The sequence below is a fragment of the Morone saxatilis genome, unplaced genomic scaffold (genome assembly GCF_004916995.1).
Source record: "Morone saxatilis isolate NCDOM2014 unplaced genomic scaffold, NCSU_SB_2.0 Contig4, whole genome shotgun sequence".
In the NCBI taxonomy this organism is placed as follows: Eukaryota; Metazoa; Chordata; class Actinopteri; family Moronidae; genus Morone; species Morone saxatilis.
Window position 1 is genome coordinate 16,445,553 of NW_023339984.1, and position 18,851 is coordinate 16,464,403.

At 39.0% G+C, this 18,851-nt stretch overlaps 2 protein-coding genes across 2 annotated transcripts in view; one reads left to right on the forward strand and one right to left on the reverse strand.

The window, feature by feature from the left end:
- Positions 1-7,139, forward strand: part of stk26 (serine/threonine protein kinase 26) — a gene marked incomplete in the record, with an annotated part of 29,872 nt that extends 22,733 nt beyond the window's left edge. Inside the window, 6 exon segments of the mRNA XM_035675202.1 lie at positions 2,929-3,114; positions 4,057-4,199; positions 4,315-4,411; positions 4,986-5,048; positions 5,273-5,409; positions 5,517-7,139. Of these exon segments, the coding sequence (XP_035531095.1) occupies positions 2,929-3,114; positions 4,057-4,199; positions 4,315-4,411; positions 4,986-5,048; positions 5,273-5,409; positions 5,517-5,532 (642 nt within the window).
- Positions 7,140-8,056: 917 nt separating this feature from the next.
- Positions 8,057-18,851, reverse strand: part of LOC118338511 (FERM domain-containing protein 7) — an 11,395-nt gene continuing 600 nt past the window's right edge. The window contains exons 2-13 of the mRNA XM_035675821.1: positions 18,748-18,847; positions 13,780-13,884; positions 13,649-13,691; positions 12,932-13,010; positions 12,716-12,813; positions 11,535-11,649; positions 11,263-11,410; positions 10,575-10,670; positions 10,313-10,476; positions 10,163-10,231; positions 9,411-9,486; positions 8,057-9,256 (exon numbers count right to left, since the gene is read on the reverse strand). Coding sequence (XP_035531714.1) covers positions 8,057-9,256; positions 9,411-9,486; positions 10,163-10,231; positions 10,313-10,476; positions 10,575-10,670; positions 11,263-11,410; positions 11,535-11,649; positions 12,716-12,813; positions 12,932-13,010; positions 13,649-13,691; positions 13,780-13,884; positions 18,748-18,847 — 2,293 coding nt within the window. The remainder of the gene's footprint in view (positions 9,257-9,410; positions 9,487-10,162; positions 10,232-10,312; positions 10,477-10,574; positions 10,671-11,262; positions 11,411-11,534; positions 11,650-12,715; positions 12,814-12,931; positions 13,011-13,648; positions 13,692-13,779; positions 13,885-18,747; positions 18,848-18,851) is intronic.

The window sequence follows — 18,851 nt, forward strand, 5'->3', positions numbered from 1 at the left end:
GAACATTTTCAGTTATTGCCGCAATAACGTGCCAGCCAATAAAAACTGATAATCTGCCTACAAATAGGTTTTTGAAACAATATTTGCGATCAGAGATTGAGTTTTTTCCCTTGTGTTATATACATATTTCAATTTTTTGTTTTTAACCCCAATTCCTACTTCATATTATTTCATTGTATTGGACATAATTCCAGTTTTGGTTTTCCATTTCTCATTTTTTTTGCAGTTGCTTTTTAACTGTCAGACTTTTTCTGAATTGCAGGACGCAGCTGTTTTATCACGAGATCGTGGCCTCTCATCCTATTAAGGGTTTATATCTTGCAAATTATAATTTTTCTAAACTTTAAAAGATTTCCATTTACAAGATCCAAATTATAGATTATTATTACGGCACAAAATTAAGCCAAAATGAAAATCTTTCATATAACTTATTTACAACATTTCACCCTTAAAAATACACTTATTGTCCTCAATTTTAATGTACTTTTTCTTCACAGAAATGTGGACCAATTATATTGCTGGAACTATTAGCGATTTGTGTCCTGGAATATGTTAACCCGGATCAGATTACGTAAAACTGTCGTAGATTCTTGTTTTCACAGGCTAGATTTTAAAAGGTACTTAATAATTTGATATTGTGGCGCCGTCACTTAAGGATGCTGGGTTATATACGTTTCTGGCATCTTCTTTTAAAGAAAGAGGCTGATAGGCTTTAGAAGAAGTTAGTGTTTTGTTATTTATTTTTGCTTTCCTCCTGAGGCCGACCACGGGGTGGAGAAATCGGCTGCTGGGGAGAGGCAGCCAGCAGTCCAAGCACGGCCACGATAAAACGCCTCGTTCCCATAATACGCGCGCGAGCGCCGAGTGGGGAAACCCTGACAACACTATTGGAAGTCCAACAGCCAGGAAAGGGTCAGCTCGTAGTGGCCTTTCCCAACCTTTTATTTAAGGTTCATCAAAACTGTGGCGCCAACGGACTTAAAAAAAACGGTTCCCACGTTTTTCTTTTTTTTCTTAGCTTCTTCCTCGTCAAGCGTTGGGTCTCCGGTCTCTGGCACCCCGCGGGCCATCCAGCTTTGTGTCACAGGAGCTTGCTTGAGGGGGGCCTCTACTAAAACAAACTGTATATTATCACTTTTTGATACCCTCAGCGTCGACTGTTTAAACTCCTGTAGCAACATGGGACCAAAAAGGTTAAATAAATAAACGCAAAAAACACGAAACTTTAAACCACAGAGCAACGTCTGTTCTCTGCTACGGGTTTAGTTTTTTTTTGGGTGCCGATGCTTATAATGCTTCTCAACGCCACCGGCGCTGTTGTTTTACTCTTTCCATCACGCGACATTTTTGTAGGTTTTTTTTGTAGGTAAAATACATCATGAAGTGTAGGTTTGTGTGGTGCCTCGTGTGGGTGGGGGGGTGGGTGGTTGTGTGTGCCTGGATCCCTCGGACCCCCGTGTCGCCCTGTACAGGCTGCCCATATAGTTCAGTGTTGTAACAGTAATGGAGCGGTAGATTTAACAGGTTCACACAGTGTGGGAGTTGCGAGCGACTTCTGCTTGTAATGTCGGGTTCCCTTTGAGCATGCTCTCTTGCTTACGCAGAAACTGGTACTCTTGTGTGTGTGTGTGTGCTGTGTGTGTGTGTTGGTGTGTGTGTTTGTGTTTGTGTGTTTGTAGGTGCATTTGTGTGTTTGTGTGTGAACGTCTGCTCCGTACCTGGGCTGCCACATGGTCATTGGAGCAAGTTGAAACTACGTGACATTCAACCTGTGTGAATGTGTGACTTCTGAGTGTGTTTGTGTGTGTGTGTGTGTGTGTGCGTGTGTGCGTTGCCCAGGTTGACATATGGTTGGTGGGAGTCAAAGCCGTAGTGCAAACAAACTGCACAACTCTCATCCAAACCACCTGACTGAGTGTGTTTGTATTCTGTGTGACTCCTGACACGTACTGTTGCCTGGGTAGGTGTGTAGATGTGTGTGTGTGTGTGTGTGTGTGTTTTGACAATTTTGATAATCTATTAATCATTTAAGTTAATTTATTTAGCAAAAAATGTCATTTGTTTGCTGTTTCTCTCTGTTATATATGATTATAAACTGAATATTTTTTGCATCAAAAACCCAAAAATATTCAGTTTAAGATCATATTAATTCCTCTTATTTGACTAAACGAGTGTTTCTCAAACTCCTCCGAACATGTCAGTCTCTCCTAGAGAAGAATCACCAGTATAACCGATGTTTAAGCTCTACAGCAGCGTAGGCCATCATTCACCTATTGACGTTCACACAGGAGGAAGGTTTATTCCTAATAAGAAGATTATTTATTGTTGAATCCTGAACGCAACCAGTTCGAGAACCAGAGCTAATGTAGTGGAAAAGGGTTCTCCTGGTCCTTCCCAGCACTTCCTGTTTGACCTCTGCTTTCTATCTCACTGTCACATTTTATCTCGTAACTCATACTTAGCAGGCTCATATTCAAACAACATATTACAGGAATGTTATATGGTTTTTAATGTATTTAATGTGTACTGACATGTTTGGTATTTTGAAGCTTTCCCACACTCGACACAGCTGCACTAAAGGAGGAACTGCTGTTGTATTTGCAGTGACACAAGAAACAATCTCTTCCTGTGGTTGTGTGAACGTCTCTCGATACGAGTCGTCTTCTCAGGAAATCTTAGTCAACAGAAAAACACTTCAAAGGGAACTCTGCACTAGCGTTTCTTATTGTCTACCTGTGGAAATGAATCCTGTCAGAATGTAGACCGTAATGAGTGACTCATTTTCAGTGTTATAGATTACCAAACTTGTAATTTCCCAACTTATTATTTCCTGTCTGGCTGCACTTACTGCACTTAGTGAGCTCTCAAATCCATCAAAATGCATACATTTTCAGCGTGATCTAAACCAGCGTTGTTCTGTCTCTCCAGGCCGACATCTGGTCGCTGGGCATCACGGCCATCGAGCTCGCCAAGGGCGAACCTCCGAACTCGGACATGCATCCGATGCGAGTGCTGTTCCACATCCCAAAGTCTCCTCCTCCGACGCTGAGCGGAGATTTCTCCAAGAGCTTCAAAGAGTTCACCGAGGCCTGCCTCAACAAGGACCCTACCTTCGTAAGACACAGATTCACTCTAATGAACCTTATTGTTCACTATAAACACTTATAAAATACTTTACTTTGTACTTCTACTCCACGAGATCTCAGAGGGAAATACTGTTCTTTATACTCCTATACATTCATCCGACAGTCATAGTTATGAGTTATTCTACATAAAAACCACCTGGAATATTAGATACAGCATATTGTAAAAGATTAAATCTGTCGTTTATTTGTGCGATATGTGTGAATAATCATTTTTGCATCGTAATTTTCATTTTAAAAACTGTTAAAATAATATAATGAGACATCTGTTGAGGTCTGTTGTACCAAAATATACAAGTTTTGTCACATTTTACCTTTAAAATTGCAGCTTCTGTGAAACCATATACCTTTATTTTACTCAAAAAAGCGAAACAAGTTCAATGTTTTAACTTAAAACATTCTTGATCAAGTAGTTTTAATAATTTTAAAAGATACCTACTTTAATTTAGTATTTTCTATTGTGGTATTGGTACCTTTACTTGGTGAAGGATCTGGTTTTATATTTGTATTAATTATGCAAAAACATAAATATGTGTTAGAAATATTAAGGTTTTCTGAGAGGTTACAGTTTGTGTGAGTGATATTGAGGGAAAATGATAAAAAAAAATAAAAGAAAACACAAAAAACAAAAGTATTAGGACCAGGAATTTGATTCACAAGTACAAGAAAATACAAATTTTGTATATAATTCACTTGATTTTACTGTGTTTGAATAGTTTTTATTACTTTATAAGAATTTAATTTTATATAGTTTTGAGCAGGTTTGAGTGGAATAAATGTATGATTGTAGCTGCAGTTTGCTGCCCCCTGGTGGACTAACATCTCCATTTTCTGCCTCATATTTCCTCTTTTCTCCTGTATTTAAGATAAGTTCAGTTTCCACTTCTAATAACTTTTATTTCTCTTCGTGCAGCGTCCCACAGCCAAAGAGCTCCTCAAACACAAGTTCATCGTCAAACACTGTAAGAAGACGTCCTACCTCAGCGAGCTGATCGACAGATACAGGAGGTGGAAGGAGGAGGGCCACAGCGACAGCAGCTCTGACGACTCCGACAGGTAACGCCATCACTGTTTTACAATCCTGGATGTTGAGAGATCTAAAATATATGTAGACAAGCAGCAGAGAAGCACATATGTGTTGACCATAAGTCTTTTTTTTATGTGTGTAAAGTGAGTCCAGTAATAAGGAGAACAGCGAGTCCCCTGAGTGGTCCTTCACCACCGTCCGTAAGAAGAAGACGGAGGGCAGGAAGGTGCTCAATGGAACGGTCAGTAATCGTCTGTGTAAATGAGAGTCAGTGGATTAATACGCATGACATAAAGTCTGTGGTTAACATAAGCTTAAGCGATTCTCACATTTTGTTTTATTGCATAAATTACATTACAAGTATTAAAGAGTAACTAAACCCCAAAAAACACTTAATTATGCTGAAAATCGACGTATATTATGGATATTTACTACAATTTACTGCTATTTTAGTGCATTTCGGCAAAAATCATAAAAGTAGAGTTACTTTGTGAAGATTGTCTTACATGTTGCATGTTTTTTATACTAACAACAGGACATCATCCCTCCAGGGCTTTTTTAATGAGTCTACTTCAGAAACAGCTTTTCTTTCTCATTTGATTTTTTCTTTTGAACAAACGTTTAACTGGTAACATTTCTTTGAGTGTATATGAGGAATTTAATGGATTTAATAAAGTGATAAAAGGACAAGATTTTAAACTAGTTTCTCATTTTGTAAACTTAATAAAAAGCTTAATGTTTGATATCCTGTTTCCTGTTTCATGCACCTCAACTCAACATCCACCTCTTCCTCCTCCTCCTCTTCGTCGGTGCAGGGTCAAGATCAGCTGAGTAAATCTGCCAGTCTCACCACGGTCATCTCTCCCGTCTTCACTGAGGTCAGTATTTGCTAGAATTGATCTTTTTTTATCTTTATTTATATGCTCTATGTTTACTGTAACACACCAGTATACCAAGGCAAATTCCTTGCATGTGGAAACCTACGGAAATAAACCCGACTCTGATTCTGACTCTTACCTTAAGAAGGATCAATTGTAAACTGTAAACTCCTCCTTCGGGTCATTTAAAGGTGCAGAAATGTTTATTTTTCCTCTTTCTGTAGTTGAAGCAGCAGCACAAGGAGCACTCTGAGCAACGATTGGCTATTGAGGAGCTCGAACGCAACATCCGATTAGCTGAAGAAGTCTGTCCAGGCATCACAGACAGGATGGTCACACATATCATTGCCAGGTACCAGAAGTACGTCCACCATTTTCTAAATACGTCTCCTCTTTCTTACCCTCTGTATATATATTTATATCTCCGTCTTCCTCCATCAGATAATTTGTTTACTCTCTTTCTCACAGATTTACGACCAACTGAAGGACGGATGGATCCCAATAAATAATAAAAATAAATAAATAAATAAATAAAAGGAAGTACGCTATGTGAAGAGAGACTGTGTCTCCGTACGGTGACGCTGCTGGATGATCGGACACGAAGGAGATTTGCTGTGCGATGTCTCCTCGCTTGTACACACACACAATATACACACATACACACACACACACACACACACACTACTAATGTAATATATACACTATATATATATATATCTATTCACTGCTGCTGGTTGAAGGCCTTTTTTCTCCCAGAGTTAGCCCCAAAAGCAGCTGCATCCTTCGATCAATTGGTCTTAGATTAGATTTGTGGTTTTTTTAAGGTCACAAACTTCTCCTTTTTTTTTGTTTCTTTCTGACCAATTTGTAGTCAGACTTCAAACTTAAGTCCCTGATTTTGCTTTAGTTATGTTTTCCAAATTACCATCATGTGCCTTAATTATTTATGCTACGAGTCATTTTGTTGCTAACCGCACACAGAAAGATGTAAAAGAGGGTTCTTGTCCATCAGCAGTGGTATGTTTTGTGTCATGACTTGCCTTGACTTTGTAGATGTCTATATGTTTGTTCAGTAGCACTTGAGACAGATCATATGCCAATATTACGTTATTTGTTGTTGTTGTCTTCAGTAATGCTTTAAATTGCAGTTCCCTGATCCCAGGATTCAGTCAAGGTCAGCTCTCAAAACACATCCAATGTTCAGTTTAGCTGATAAATGCTGTTAAATCATCTAAAATCTAAGTTTCCCCAGTGAAAACCTGTTTAAAATAAAGTTTTTACTCATTTTTTGGGACCGCTAGTAGCTTGCTAACAAGTAAGCTAGCTAGCTAATTGTTGTTGTAGCTAAATTTAAATACTAAATATGTGTAAATCCTCAAGTTAATTAATCTATTTAAATATATATATATATAAGTTATAACCTAAATGTTTAAAATGGCTTCTGTTTGAATAAATCAGTGCTGTTACTTGTTTTTGCTAACATTCCTCAACCGTTGGCATCAAAATTGGGTAGGAAAAATGGTGGAAATGAAGACTTTTTGGTTTGTAGGTACGTAACTCGACTGTTGGTTAAGGTTTTATTCTGGGATTAATTTAATGGAATCTGTGTAGTTCTGTTTGCAATAAAATTAAAAATTAAAAATGTCCAGAATCTGCAAGCAAGGCACAATTATAGCACAGGGGTCGTCCACTCACTCACGAAAAGACTGTGTCCTTCGTCAATATGCGTCAAGTTTTGGGAAAACATTGTTGGGGACTGTCAACTTGTGTCTGAGGAGTTGATTCTTAAAGTAATGCTCGATGTGTAAAGGACGTTGTTTTTAAAAACCCAACGTTGAAAAGCAGCACGGGTTCCTTTTCGAGAGCACGATGGGGAACTGTAATCGAAAGTATTACTGATAGTTTGTACCAAAGACACTATAAAACCTGGTCATTGTATATTTTTGTCTTTTTATATATCATAAGGGATATGACTGCTTGTTGAGGGGGGGGAATGTAAAATGAAAGATGTAAGATTTTACTGAAATGTACTCTTTTTTTTTGTAGCGGGACTTAGAGTTTTATGAATAAATATTTAAGTTTGATTGAGAATCATTTTGTGCTTCAACTATGTCTTTATTTTATATTTGTGTCTTAAATAATCAAATATAATCTGATTGCTTGGGTGAAATAACCCAAACATTTAACATACCAGTTAAATTTTTCTTGTTTTATTGTATTCATTTGACCACAATTACATTTCTTGTGTAATCCTTTATTCACAAATGCAGTTGCTTTGTATAAACAAAACAAAAAATTCATTCATTTTCTATAGAATTCACACGAACCATTCATATAAAATAACACATTAATACCCAGTTACATCACCCAGAAAGTTTTCCAACCTTACACACACATCACACCGACAAGACTTGTATCAAAGTCAAAACAGTTGTCTTTCTTGCCCCATCTAGCTGATACGATAGATGATGAGATAGATAAAATGCCCCTAGCCCTAGAACAATTAAGCCATAATTGGGAATATACAAAAATTAGACCAAAGTTGTAAAAAAACTTTTTTTTTGTCTTCAATTTTAAACCTCGCATGTACATTTCTGCTAGCACAAGGCAGACGTCTTTGCCCAGTAGAAGAAAATGAGGACGTCTTAACACCTGATTCCTACAGAGACAGCTTTACAACCCAGAGGCTTGTTGCTGGTGTCGTACAGCTGTTATTTCTTCATGGCTTCAGTAACAGCGAGGTCAGTTTTTGAGGTTAGTACAGCTTGTTTGACCTTGCATGGTCAGCTAGGAGGGCTACGTAGATATAATTTAAAGTTTGCTAGCTTGTTCCCATAACTACTTTTTGCTAAAAACAAGGCAAAAACAGTACATTTCATCTGCCAGCACACCTAAAAAAACAAAAACTATACATTTCTCATGAAGCCATCACATTTATTACAATTGAGCAGTGTTTAAAACCATTCTGTGATCGTATCATGAACCTTTGCACGTGTCCATGTTTCTATCTACAGTGTGACTTCAGTAATCTTTGCAGCACCTTTAGTTTCATCTCTTTTCTTTTCTTTCTTCTCTTCTTCACTTTTTAACTCTTTCTTTTCTTTCACCGCTCCATCCTCCTCCTCTTCCTCCTCCCCCTCTTCTTCCTCCTCGTCCAATTGGAGGCTCCCAGAGGAAAACCTCATCCTGGCTAGTCCGGCGGGCCGTGCCAGTTTCCCCAGCGGGGGTGGGGGGCAGTAATACGGATAGAAAACCTCCGAGTCGGAGTCACTGTAGCTTCCCGTGGTGCCGCCGATCATGCATAGCGAGGTGGGTCGTTCGGGCAGAGGGGAGGAGTTTAGAGGGAGGTAGGTGGGTCTGGAGGGGCGTGTCAGATGAGGGTAGTAACCAAGGGGACGGAACTCAGAGGCGGGGTTAGAGCCCCTCGATAGGTGAAACTTGACATCTGGTTGGCTAGCTACACGGCGAGGCAACCCTGGGAGGAAGTTGGAGTCATCGCTGTAATGCCCTGCCTCCGTATGGCCGACACCCAGTAGCCTTGCTCCATTGCTTCCTGGCTGATAAACCCTCGCCAATCCAAGCCCGCTAGAGCCAGAGGGACGCAGGTTCCTCCTGATTGGTGAGTGGGACGGCGAATCGTGGCTCAGTGGGTAGAAAGACGGCCGCGACAGGCCATCCATTGTCACATAATCCCGCCTCCTCGCCTGCGGGAAACGCTCCAGTGAGGAAACGGCGACGTAGTCTGTCAGGTAAGGGTGTCGGCTGAGAGGCGAGGAACCGGCTAATGAGAATGTCGGGAGGATGGGGTGATACTGGTACGCCGGACTGTTTGGGTAGAGAAGAACCAACTGCTGAGCAGCATCCGGATGCGGTTGGGGATTGGGTCGACGGCGTGACCGGTTGCCGTAGACACCGGCTAGCCTTTGTGCTTGGCGCTGCCCCGCGATCCGTCCCCCCCTCGTGTCCTCCACCACAGATGTGGAGGCAGATCTCATCTTGGGCGAGGCGCTTAGGGAATGAGAATGGGGAGCGACTTGTGAGAGAGGGCGCATCCTCTGGGTTACCTCACCGGACGATTGACTGCGTCTAGCCCCTCCTCCACCGATTTCGATGTCGTCTACACCTCGGTGATGTGGGTCCAACTCATCCTGACTGCGGACCGCCAAGGCGTGACTCGAACGAGGATACGGGTAGGAGTGCTCGTACAACTAAGGAGGTAAGACACACAAACATTAGATGATTGCCTATTTGTCTGAAAGCATCTAAAAGCCCCAAATATTCAATTTACTAAAAGTAAAACAAAGAAAAGCAGCAAAAATTTAGCTTTTTGCTTGAAAAATGACTAAATAGTATTTTTATTACTTGTTTGGAGACGTCCGTGAGGAGATCCGGAGAGGAGCGACACTGTCTGGGATCGTAGTCTGACTGACAGTAGGTCCTGGATGAGGAGCAAGAAGGTAACAAGGCCAAATTATATATACAGATGAGAAGAAAAAACCTCTATCTACCTCCAAATGTTTCTTTAACCTGTTAAAACCCACCTGCCCACCACCCCCAAGCTTAGGGTTACAATGGTGTGGGTGGGTCAGGGGTTAGGGGTGAGGTTACATTGGGTTTTAGGAGGTTAATATATTATTAACCAACAGGATAATGTTCTTGTCTTCCTTTACCAGTGTGGTTTGGCTTTGACCCTTAACCCTCCACAACTATTGTACTCTTGTATCTGTTTGTCAAGAGTGAGTAAACTAGAGACACAGTTAACACCATTTTGGTCCTTGATCAATTGAGATTAATGCCTGAATTGGACAACAAAAGCTGTGGGTACCTACCAAGGTATTGGTATCACCACTGTGAGGACTGGACTTTGGTGCTCACAGTGGTGAGTACAGCCATGCTTATCAGAGGTGGTGGTACCCAAATGTCTATTTTAGGCACTAAATTACATATTTAGCATCCTGTTGGGGTTTGCCATCCCTCCACAAGTTCAAAACCTTTGAGCATCAATGCTAAGGGGGCCTAAATCTCCTCTGGTGGTTCTTGATGGATCAGGGCACTGTCTGCACTGATGATCTTTAATTGATTTTGGACCGAGGGGCTTGATAAGTTATTCTCACCTCTCAAAGTGCGAAGGCTTCTTCTCCCCTGATCCCATACACTCCAGCAGCTGTTTTTGCGTCCGTCCGCTGCCACACAAACAAATACTACTTCAGATACTAACTCAACAACATCCTCTTTCAGCATTTAGTACAGTACATTGTGTTTACCTGTATCTAAAGCTGGAGCCCTTACTGGACAGCAGGGTTTTTTGTATCGTCTTCGGTTCCTCTGCCAGTCTGAAGAAGGCATGGTACTCTACGCAGGTCTTCCAGAAGGACTTACACACATCTCGACTGGCCATCGAGAACTCTAGTGTGTCCTTACAAGACGGCTGAGATGGACAACACATACAGTACATGTGAGTATTGAACAAATGCAGTCACACAACTTCCAACAACATCCAGGGAGTTTAAAAGGTCAGGTCCTCACCCCAACTTTGTCGTGTAGTTTGATGAGGAAGTATTTGCGCTTGAAGCTCAGCTTGCGGATTTTTGCCCAGCTGAACGTGTTGATTTTGGTGTTTCCCTAGAAAGCACAGGAGAAAATGATCAATTCAGTGTTAGAGTTTGGTCTGTTGATGGCGCTGGATAAAAAGTCAAGGGGTCACCAAAGTCTTTGGGATTAATCCTTTGGATACTCTGAATGTCTGCACCAAATTTACACAATTTTAACCAATAGTGGTTGAGATATTTCACTCTGGAGCATTAACTTCTCCACTTCCTTCCACTGTACAGAAATGAAGCCAAAATATCCCGGACACAGCCGCCATCTTGTGCTGGTCATTCGGAGCCGGGGTCGGAGCCGTGGTATCGACTTGGGGCTCAGCTATCAATCATGACGTGAAACCCCCTTTTATAGCTTCAAAAACCCCCAACTTATTTGTAAAAAATTAATACTTGAACATACATCAGTGTGATAAGAACTACTTAAAATGACAGAAACCATCTTTGGGAAACATTTATTTGACTATGGAGTCAGCAGGCTTTATGACCTAAACTGCAGTCAGCCACCGGGTGGGTATCACGATGTTTTGGCTTCACTTTTGGAGAGCTGTCATGTTGTCCATCTTTAAGTCGATGCTCTGGACTAACTATAGCCGAGACCATCAACCACACACCTGAAAGACCAGTACTCCAGAGTGCGTGACGGCCAGGTTGATCCTCATTCCCTCCCCGTCGTGGGCGGCATGAGGCCTGATCCCGTACATGTCCAGCTTCCTTGCCACCTCCAGCAGGTGGATATCGGAGTCCGCTGGAGATGCACCTCTACAGAGAGAGAGAGAGAAAGGGAGAAAGGAGAGAGAGTGACTGAATGAAAAGTGCAAACAAACATCAATGGGTGTGATTTATTCGGGGTGAAATGCTTCCTCACAGCAGTCCCTAAATGTACCTGTGTTTCTTGTGAAACTTGATGATCTTGTGGTCTAGATATTCCTGGTTGGGGACGTACTGCTTCATCTCTAAGTGGTGACAGTCCAGCTCTTCGTCAAAGTCCCCTAGCTCTGCTGCAACACACATAGAGAAAAACAAGACTGATAAAACAATGTTTACATGTACATAAACCAACTCTGAACAGTCCCAGGATTCATTCATCTGTCTTTTATCTCTCTGTTTCTAGCTATCGTCATTCAATTAAAATAAAGTAGATTCTTCCTCAGATATTGACGAGAGTGGTAAATTACTAGGAGAAAACTCAAGCCAAACTCAAACTCCAAAATTTGAATATAAACTAATTATAATGATTATTTACTTTTCCTTTTCAGAAAAACTTGAATCTTTAAGTTTTGAAAGCAAAATTTTTCAAAATATTTTGTTGTTTTAGCATTTAGCTGAATTTAATTTCAAACACCATAATAATGGAAAATGTTCTTCATAGCTCAACAATTTTTGAAATGTAGATTCTAAAACTCTTTTCTAAATAAGAAAAGTAAATTACCTAAAAAAAAGATTATTGGTCGACAAACATTTTTGTTGACTTAAAACTCTTGCATTGAAATTATACGTTTTTTTTTATAAAGCCTCAACATAAAGTATTTTCTCCTCTTAAAGCTACACTAGGTAACGTATTTCAGAAGCATTTCTTTTGTTATATTGGTTAAAATTATCTTTACATCCCAATCACTGCCTGAATTAAACCAGAAAATGTGTCGGTACCCTAATTAAACACAACTTTAACCCTAATTCTTTTCCCATTTATTATCCTTTTTAACAAGGACATTTTCGGTGCTGTTTGCGTAGCATTAAGCTAGCTATGAGTTTACACAGAGACGCAGTTACGCAGTTGTTTAGGAGGTGCTCACCACCATTTCTGTAAGCAGGGTTTTAGAAATACTGAGGTCCAAAAACTGAACTTGCTTTGGGGCATTTAAGTTATTTTTAGCTTTTCCAGAGGTGGCAGTAAGAAGTAAGGGCACTAAATTATAATCTGTAAAGTAACTAGTAAGTAAAGTTGTTGGATTAATGTAGTGATGACATAATAAAATGGTAAAGTACCTTGAATTTGTACTTAAAACGTCTCAAGTACTATAACGATGTCTACATTATAGACATTACATGGTTTTTAAAGCTTACACTGCAGTATGTGAGAAACCAGCAGGGCGGCGCTGTTGTCATGACAGGTCAGACTGCCGTTGGACAAATCCTGCTTTATCTGTAAGGCAAAAAGATACCTACACACACACACACACACACACACACACAATAGGACAGTGTATGATTCATTGATTTCTAGAAAGTGTGAACGGTGAAAAGAAGTCTGGTGAAAAGAAGAAAACATGAATAAGTTACCTGGTGAGGCCTCTTTTCAGTTGTCCAGGATCTGGTGGGAAGAACTTTACTATAAACCTGAAGAAGAGATCGTTGGTGTCTGACAGACAGAAAAGAAAAGGAAAAGGAAATATTACAGATACAGAAGCAGCAATGAGGTGAATTCAACAGAGTCTGATGTGGCATTGAGAATAACTATATAGAAATATCCAATGTTCTCGCTGATGGTCTTTTTTGTTTGTTTTTGTCATACAAAGGCATCAGTATTAAACCGAGACTGTACATAACCAGTTAAAAACAAAGAAAAACAGCAAATTTGGGCTTAAATTAACGTTTCCTGGCCATTTTAACTGCTGTTCAAACAGGTAAAGCAGCCTTTTCGAAGACATACACGTTTTAAGGAATCACAACTTCATCATCAGCAAAATAAAACACATTTAAAATACTTTCAGATTTCAACCTAATCAGTAAAACAATGTACATTTTTTAAAACAGTAGCTGTAATTTGGAGACCATATCTCCTTCTTACAGAACTCCCTTCATTAACAAGATAATTTTAGTGCCTTCAGGAGGACACTGTGCACATTTTATATATAAATATATATAAATGAGACAAAAATGCATTTATTTGAAGGAACTGTGACAGTTTGTTCAAACATCAGTCGAACCTGACTTCCTCCATCCTTTACAAATTACATTTCTTCTTGTGAAAGTGAAGAGAAACTTCCTTTGACTCACATTTAATCTGTTTGACCAGCGGCTTCAGCAGCTCTAACCACACCTGCAACAGAGACAAGGCGGTTTTATGGCAAAAGAAATTAAAATATTCTGCCTGCGTGTGTGTGTTCATGTGTGTTTGACTTTCTTACGTAGTTCCCGCTGTGGTGTCTGAACTCCAGTCCGAAGTACTCTTTCTCCAGCAGCTTCAGATGTCCGCACACTTTATTGAAGAAGTCGGCGCCTAAAACCCTTTGCTGAGACAGAGAGAGAGAATTAAAGTAAGAAGGATAATTGGATTTTTTAATTGAGACTCTCTTAAAACTGAACACTCGGGGGAGCCTGGACTGCGTGGTGTGGATCAATTTTCTCTTTCCATAATGAGAGTTTGTGTAATTTCACTGTTATAGGTCAAATGAGGTCCATTGGTTTCAATGTGAACTAGAAAAAGACTTCCTGTCCTCCTGCCGTGCTGCGTTTCACTGCTGTTAACGAGTCAATAGAAGCTCAGTTACACACAAATAAAGATTTAATTGTGAATGAGGAAGAAACTCTCCACTTGCTAAAGGCAGGATAATACAAACAGATATACATATTGTGAAGCTTAAAGGTCCAGTGTGTAACATTTAGGAGGATCTGTTGGCAGAAATGTAATATAATATTCATATGTATGTTTTTATTATTGTATTCATAGTATTCACACAATGTCAATCGGGTCAATAAGGCTCATTATACTGCCCTATAAACTAGTCACTACAATCTGGGTCAGAATGACTGAAATTGAGCCCATAAACTGAATAATAGTAGTAATAATAATTTTAAAAAGTAATAATATTCCACCAGTAACTGGTAGTGTAACTAATTACTAATACCTTTCAGTGATAACCCCCCTACTAGTTTGAAATCCAACAATCCAATCACATCCATGGATTTATTTTTTTATAATTGTGGAGTTTGGAAGATGGAAATATTAACATTACTTAGATTTTACCAACAAAAACTGGATTTTAACTGATTTTTATCGTTGTTAAGTCTAATTTTGGGGAAAAGGGACCAATTTTGTGGTGAGTAGCAGAAAAGTAATATAACTTATAGTGTAACTAATCCCTGTAGGCAGTGAGTAAGAAGTAAAGTAATAATATTACTATAATACTATTAAATTTTTCGAGTGAACTAGCCGAACACTGCTTCTAAAACTCGAATAATATCGACATATCTCACATCTTAATCGGAAAACGCTAAATTCGGAATATGTGTTCTCATATCCGGAATAAAGGTGGAAAATTATCGGTGATGTATAGTCACAGACTTGGTTTTATGGTTAAAATATAAATACTGAAGTACAGTAACAAAGCTGCTTTTACTTTTTTATTTTCAGTGTGGTGTTTGTACTTTTAGAGTGAAATTAAATCTTGTATAACTTATATTATTTATATATTATAGATTTTAGCCCTTTTAAGTAAAGAAAAATATATTAATAAAGATTGTTTTTCTCTCTCTCGTGTCTCTAATTACTGAGCTGCTGTTGTTCCCTCACTGCAGCGACACATGTTTTTTTTTTTAGTGTTTGCTGTCTGCTAGCCGGTGTTTAGCACTCCGTCGGGGGTCACTGGGCGTCCCTCATTAACTTGTCATGAGAGAGAGAGAGAGAGGGAGGAAGAGGAGGGACAGAGCAGCTGTTAGCGATTATAAAGAGAGCACAGGCCTAACCGATGATTACTGGAAACAAACGGCCGCCCCCAGAACAACGGAGCAGATTGAGAGGAAAACTTTACTGTCCAATCTGCTGATTATCAACTGTCCTTTTAAATAAAGTTTAAAGATGAACTATTAAAAAAAAAAACTGCTGTATTTAGCTTAGCATTTCAAGATAGCATCTTGTTGGTTGAAATGTTGTCACATGGCGGGTCCGCCACATTAAAGGTGCAGTGTGTAACATTTATGAAGAGCTATTGTCTTAAATATAATCTTATATTCAGAGGTATGTTTTTATTAGTGTATAATACTTCTACACTCTTGGAAGGCTGAGCTGTATTCGAATGGTTGTAATCTGCCACTTTACTGACAGACGGCACTAAATCCTTCACACCCGTCCTTTAAGTGTCATTCCAAACCAATTAGCCTTAAGGTGGGAGTGGCTTGTAAAGAGACAACATGTACCTACAAATGTGTTAAATCCATTAGTCGTAAAAAAGTTTAATCTTATAATGACTCTGTTTTTAAACATGTGTACACTGGTATTAATGGCTAAAAAGAGTTTTTGCTTTGTTTTTTTATCCGTTTTATCCACTAAAAAGTTAGAACATCTGTGTAAAATGTTGTTAATGATCCTGCATTTAGAATAATGTCATTATATAAACCCATCACCCCAAACTCTGGAGTGACCTCCAGCGTCTCTTGGCGCCAGTGTGCAGAAAGTTGTGATGCATTAATGGTGAAATTGTTTAGTCAGGGTTTGGATTAGCATCGTTGTCGGCGGAGTTTAACACAGTAGATATCGACCCCACCAAACGAACCAAAACTCATGCAGCACGTAAACCAAACCAGCCCCCTAATCCTCAGTCAGTTGTCAGATCTTTTGCTTCTTTGTTGCCATGTTCCTTTGCCTGTAAGTCTGTTTGTATCCATCATTAAAGCTGCAGTCGGTAACTTTTATAAAGAATAACTTTATGTCATATTTGATGTAACTTTCACTTTAATACAGTAGAACATGAGACAAATAATCTGTGAAATTATCAGGTTCGTCCGAGTGCTCCGAACGGCATCCGCAAGAATCCACCGGGCCTGAACATCAACAACCAATCAGAGCTGAGAAAGTTGATTGTGAGTCTTATTTATACGTTACAATATCTGACACACACACACACACACACACACACACACACTGTTGAATCTTTAGAGTTGGAATGTGCGTTTGTTCTGTCACACACATTTATTACCTCCCCTGTTTACCAGATGCACTATATTTGTCACCGGGTGGGTACAGTTTATTTTTGCCTCTCATCCATCCATCCATCCATCCATCCATTCTTCCTTTCTTTTTTTCTTCCTCTCTTTTATCGTTTCTTCATCCCTCCTCCTCCTCCTCCTCCTCCTCCCCCTATAAAGATGCTACTAATGTCCCAGAGGCCGCTGGGAAAGCGCCAGAGAAAGCATGGGCGTGGAAAATGGAGCTACTTTGCTAACACAATACTGCAAGACACACACACACTTACACACACAAATACACACACTTACACACTTACACACACACACACACACAGTGGAAGGTCTCTTTTTAGATTGCGTTACTGCCTCGCAGGCGACGTCACCATGTTGAAAACGTCCGGCTCTGCTTTTTTCCGGAGCTGCAGAGTAAAAAACACACGACGGTTCATAGACAGCAGAGACTTTAACATCCAGCTGTTCACACATCTCGCAGATGTTCTACAGTCGGAGGACATCCTGTTAATGTTCGTGTTTTAATAAACAAACACAGTCCATTTAGTGTTATTTAATAAAAAACATTTAATTCTCTTTGTTTACTTTAACTCCTCTGTTGCAGTTCGGAAGAAAAAATTAAGTTTAACATTTATTTGACATGTTAAATAATCTGATTTACACTGAATCTGATTATTTCTTTGTTATTTATTGACATTAATGTTGTTTTGAATCCAGTGGTAACAAGCTTTTAATATAACACATAATTTTTCATACATTTTTCTCAACATACTTAAAAAAACACCTCTAGAACAACAGATTAGGAATTTCTGATCCTCATAATTCCTCACTTTTCTTGGTCCAGTATTCCCATTTTATCCTGTTACACATTATAAAAATGTCTCTCAGGTCTGCACAGTGGAAATACTAAACCACGAAGAAGCAACAGATTATGTTTTCTTTCTGAATCTAGATTATAACAGTGCAGAATATGTGTGCATCAAGAATTATGAGGATCTGAAATCCCTAACTTATTGTTCTTGAGTTGAAAAGATCCTTTTTTTTTAGACTACAGGTAAAGAAAAACTTGCACTGAAGCTTCATAGTTGGACCAACCAAAAATGTTATGTGTAAACTTACTTCTACTGTTGATGTTTGTGCATGAAGGTGATTCACATATACATAAAAAATAAAAAAGTTCCTACTCCGAATCGTCGTTAATACTTTCTCTAATTTGTAGTCAGAAAACTGTGATAGTTCGTACGCTGGGGAAGTATTAAACCACCTGATGGATCAGCAACCTGTAGAAGTATCAGGTGTTTTAAATTAAATTTAAATTCATCAACTTTCGGTCATAAAATTAAGAAAATAACATATTTAGACATGTATTAAGACATAAATATAACAATAATCTGTGTTTCTTTTACATTAAAATCCTTAAAAAGGCATCTTCTCCTTCTATCTCAATAGAAATGACAGAATATATGCAGACTGTGGACACAAGATGTCTCCTCCTCCACTGTAACGTCTCAGTGTCTGTGCACTGTATAAGTTTCATACTGGATATTACTACATGATATGTGATGTCACAAATCATGCTCGCAGGCCCCGCCCCCTTTAAAATCTTATTTTTAGTGAACTTTCCACTTTCAGCAGATGAAAACATCCTTTTAGTGTCAAACATCATTCAAACATCAGACTGTAGGAACAAGAAGAAACAGATTTCTGACTGGACGGGAACTTTAAAGTCAGATTTCTCTCATTAAACATGTTAGAAAATAATATCTGAAAACATTATAAAAGACTGAACCCGTTTTTAAGCATTTAGCATAAAAAATGTAATATTTTATTCCTCCTTTTTTGCTGGGGACCGACTACCCTTGTTGGTCCCCAGACCCCAGTTTGAAGACCACCAGGTTGGATTGTACTGTACTAGCTCTACTCAGAATGTAACATTATAAGTAAAAACAATAGTTATTGAGTTAATATTGTCCCAGAATTATAAAATACATAAAAAATAAGAAAAAAAAATAAGAAAACAGTAAAAAATAATGTGGAAATAATGTGAAATATTTATTTTCTAATATTTAAAATGTAGAAAAGACATTACAAGAACAGTTAAATATATATTGTTATTATTATTATGAATAAATGCTAATAAATAAACATTATTATTGTTATTATTTCAGTCTTTCACTCACCTCTACCTCGAACGTGCGCTCGCTGTCATCCAGGAAGATCACGCGCAGCCGGAGCTTCGTCTCCTTGGAGACCCGGGACTTGGTCGCTAGGCTCCCGAGTCTCC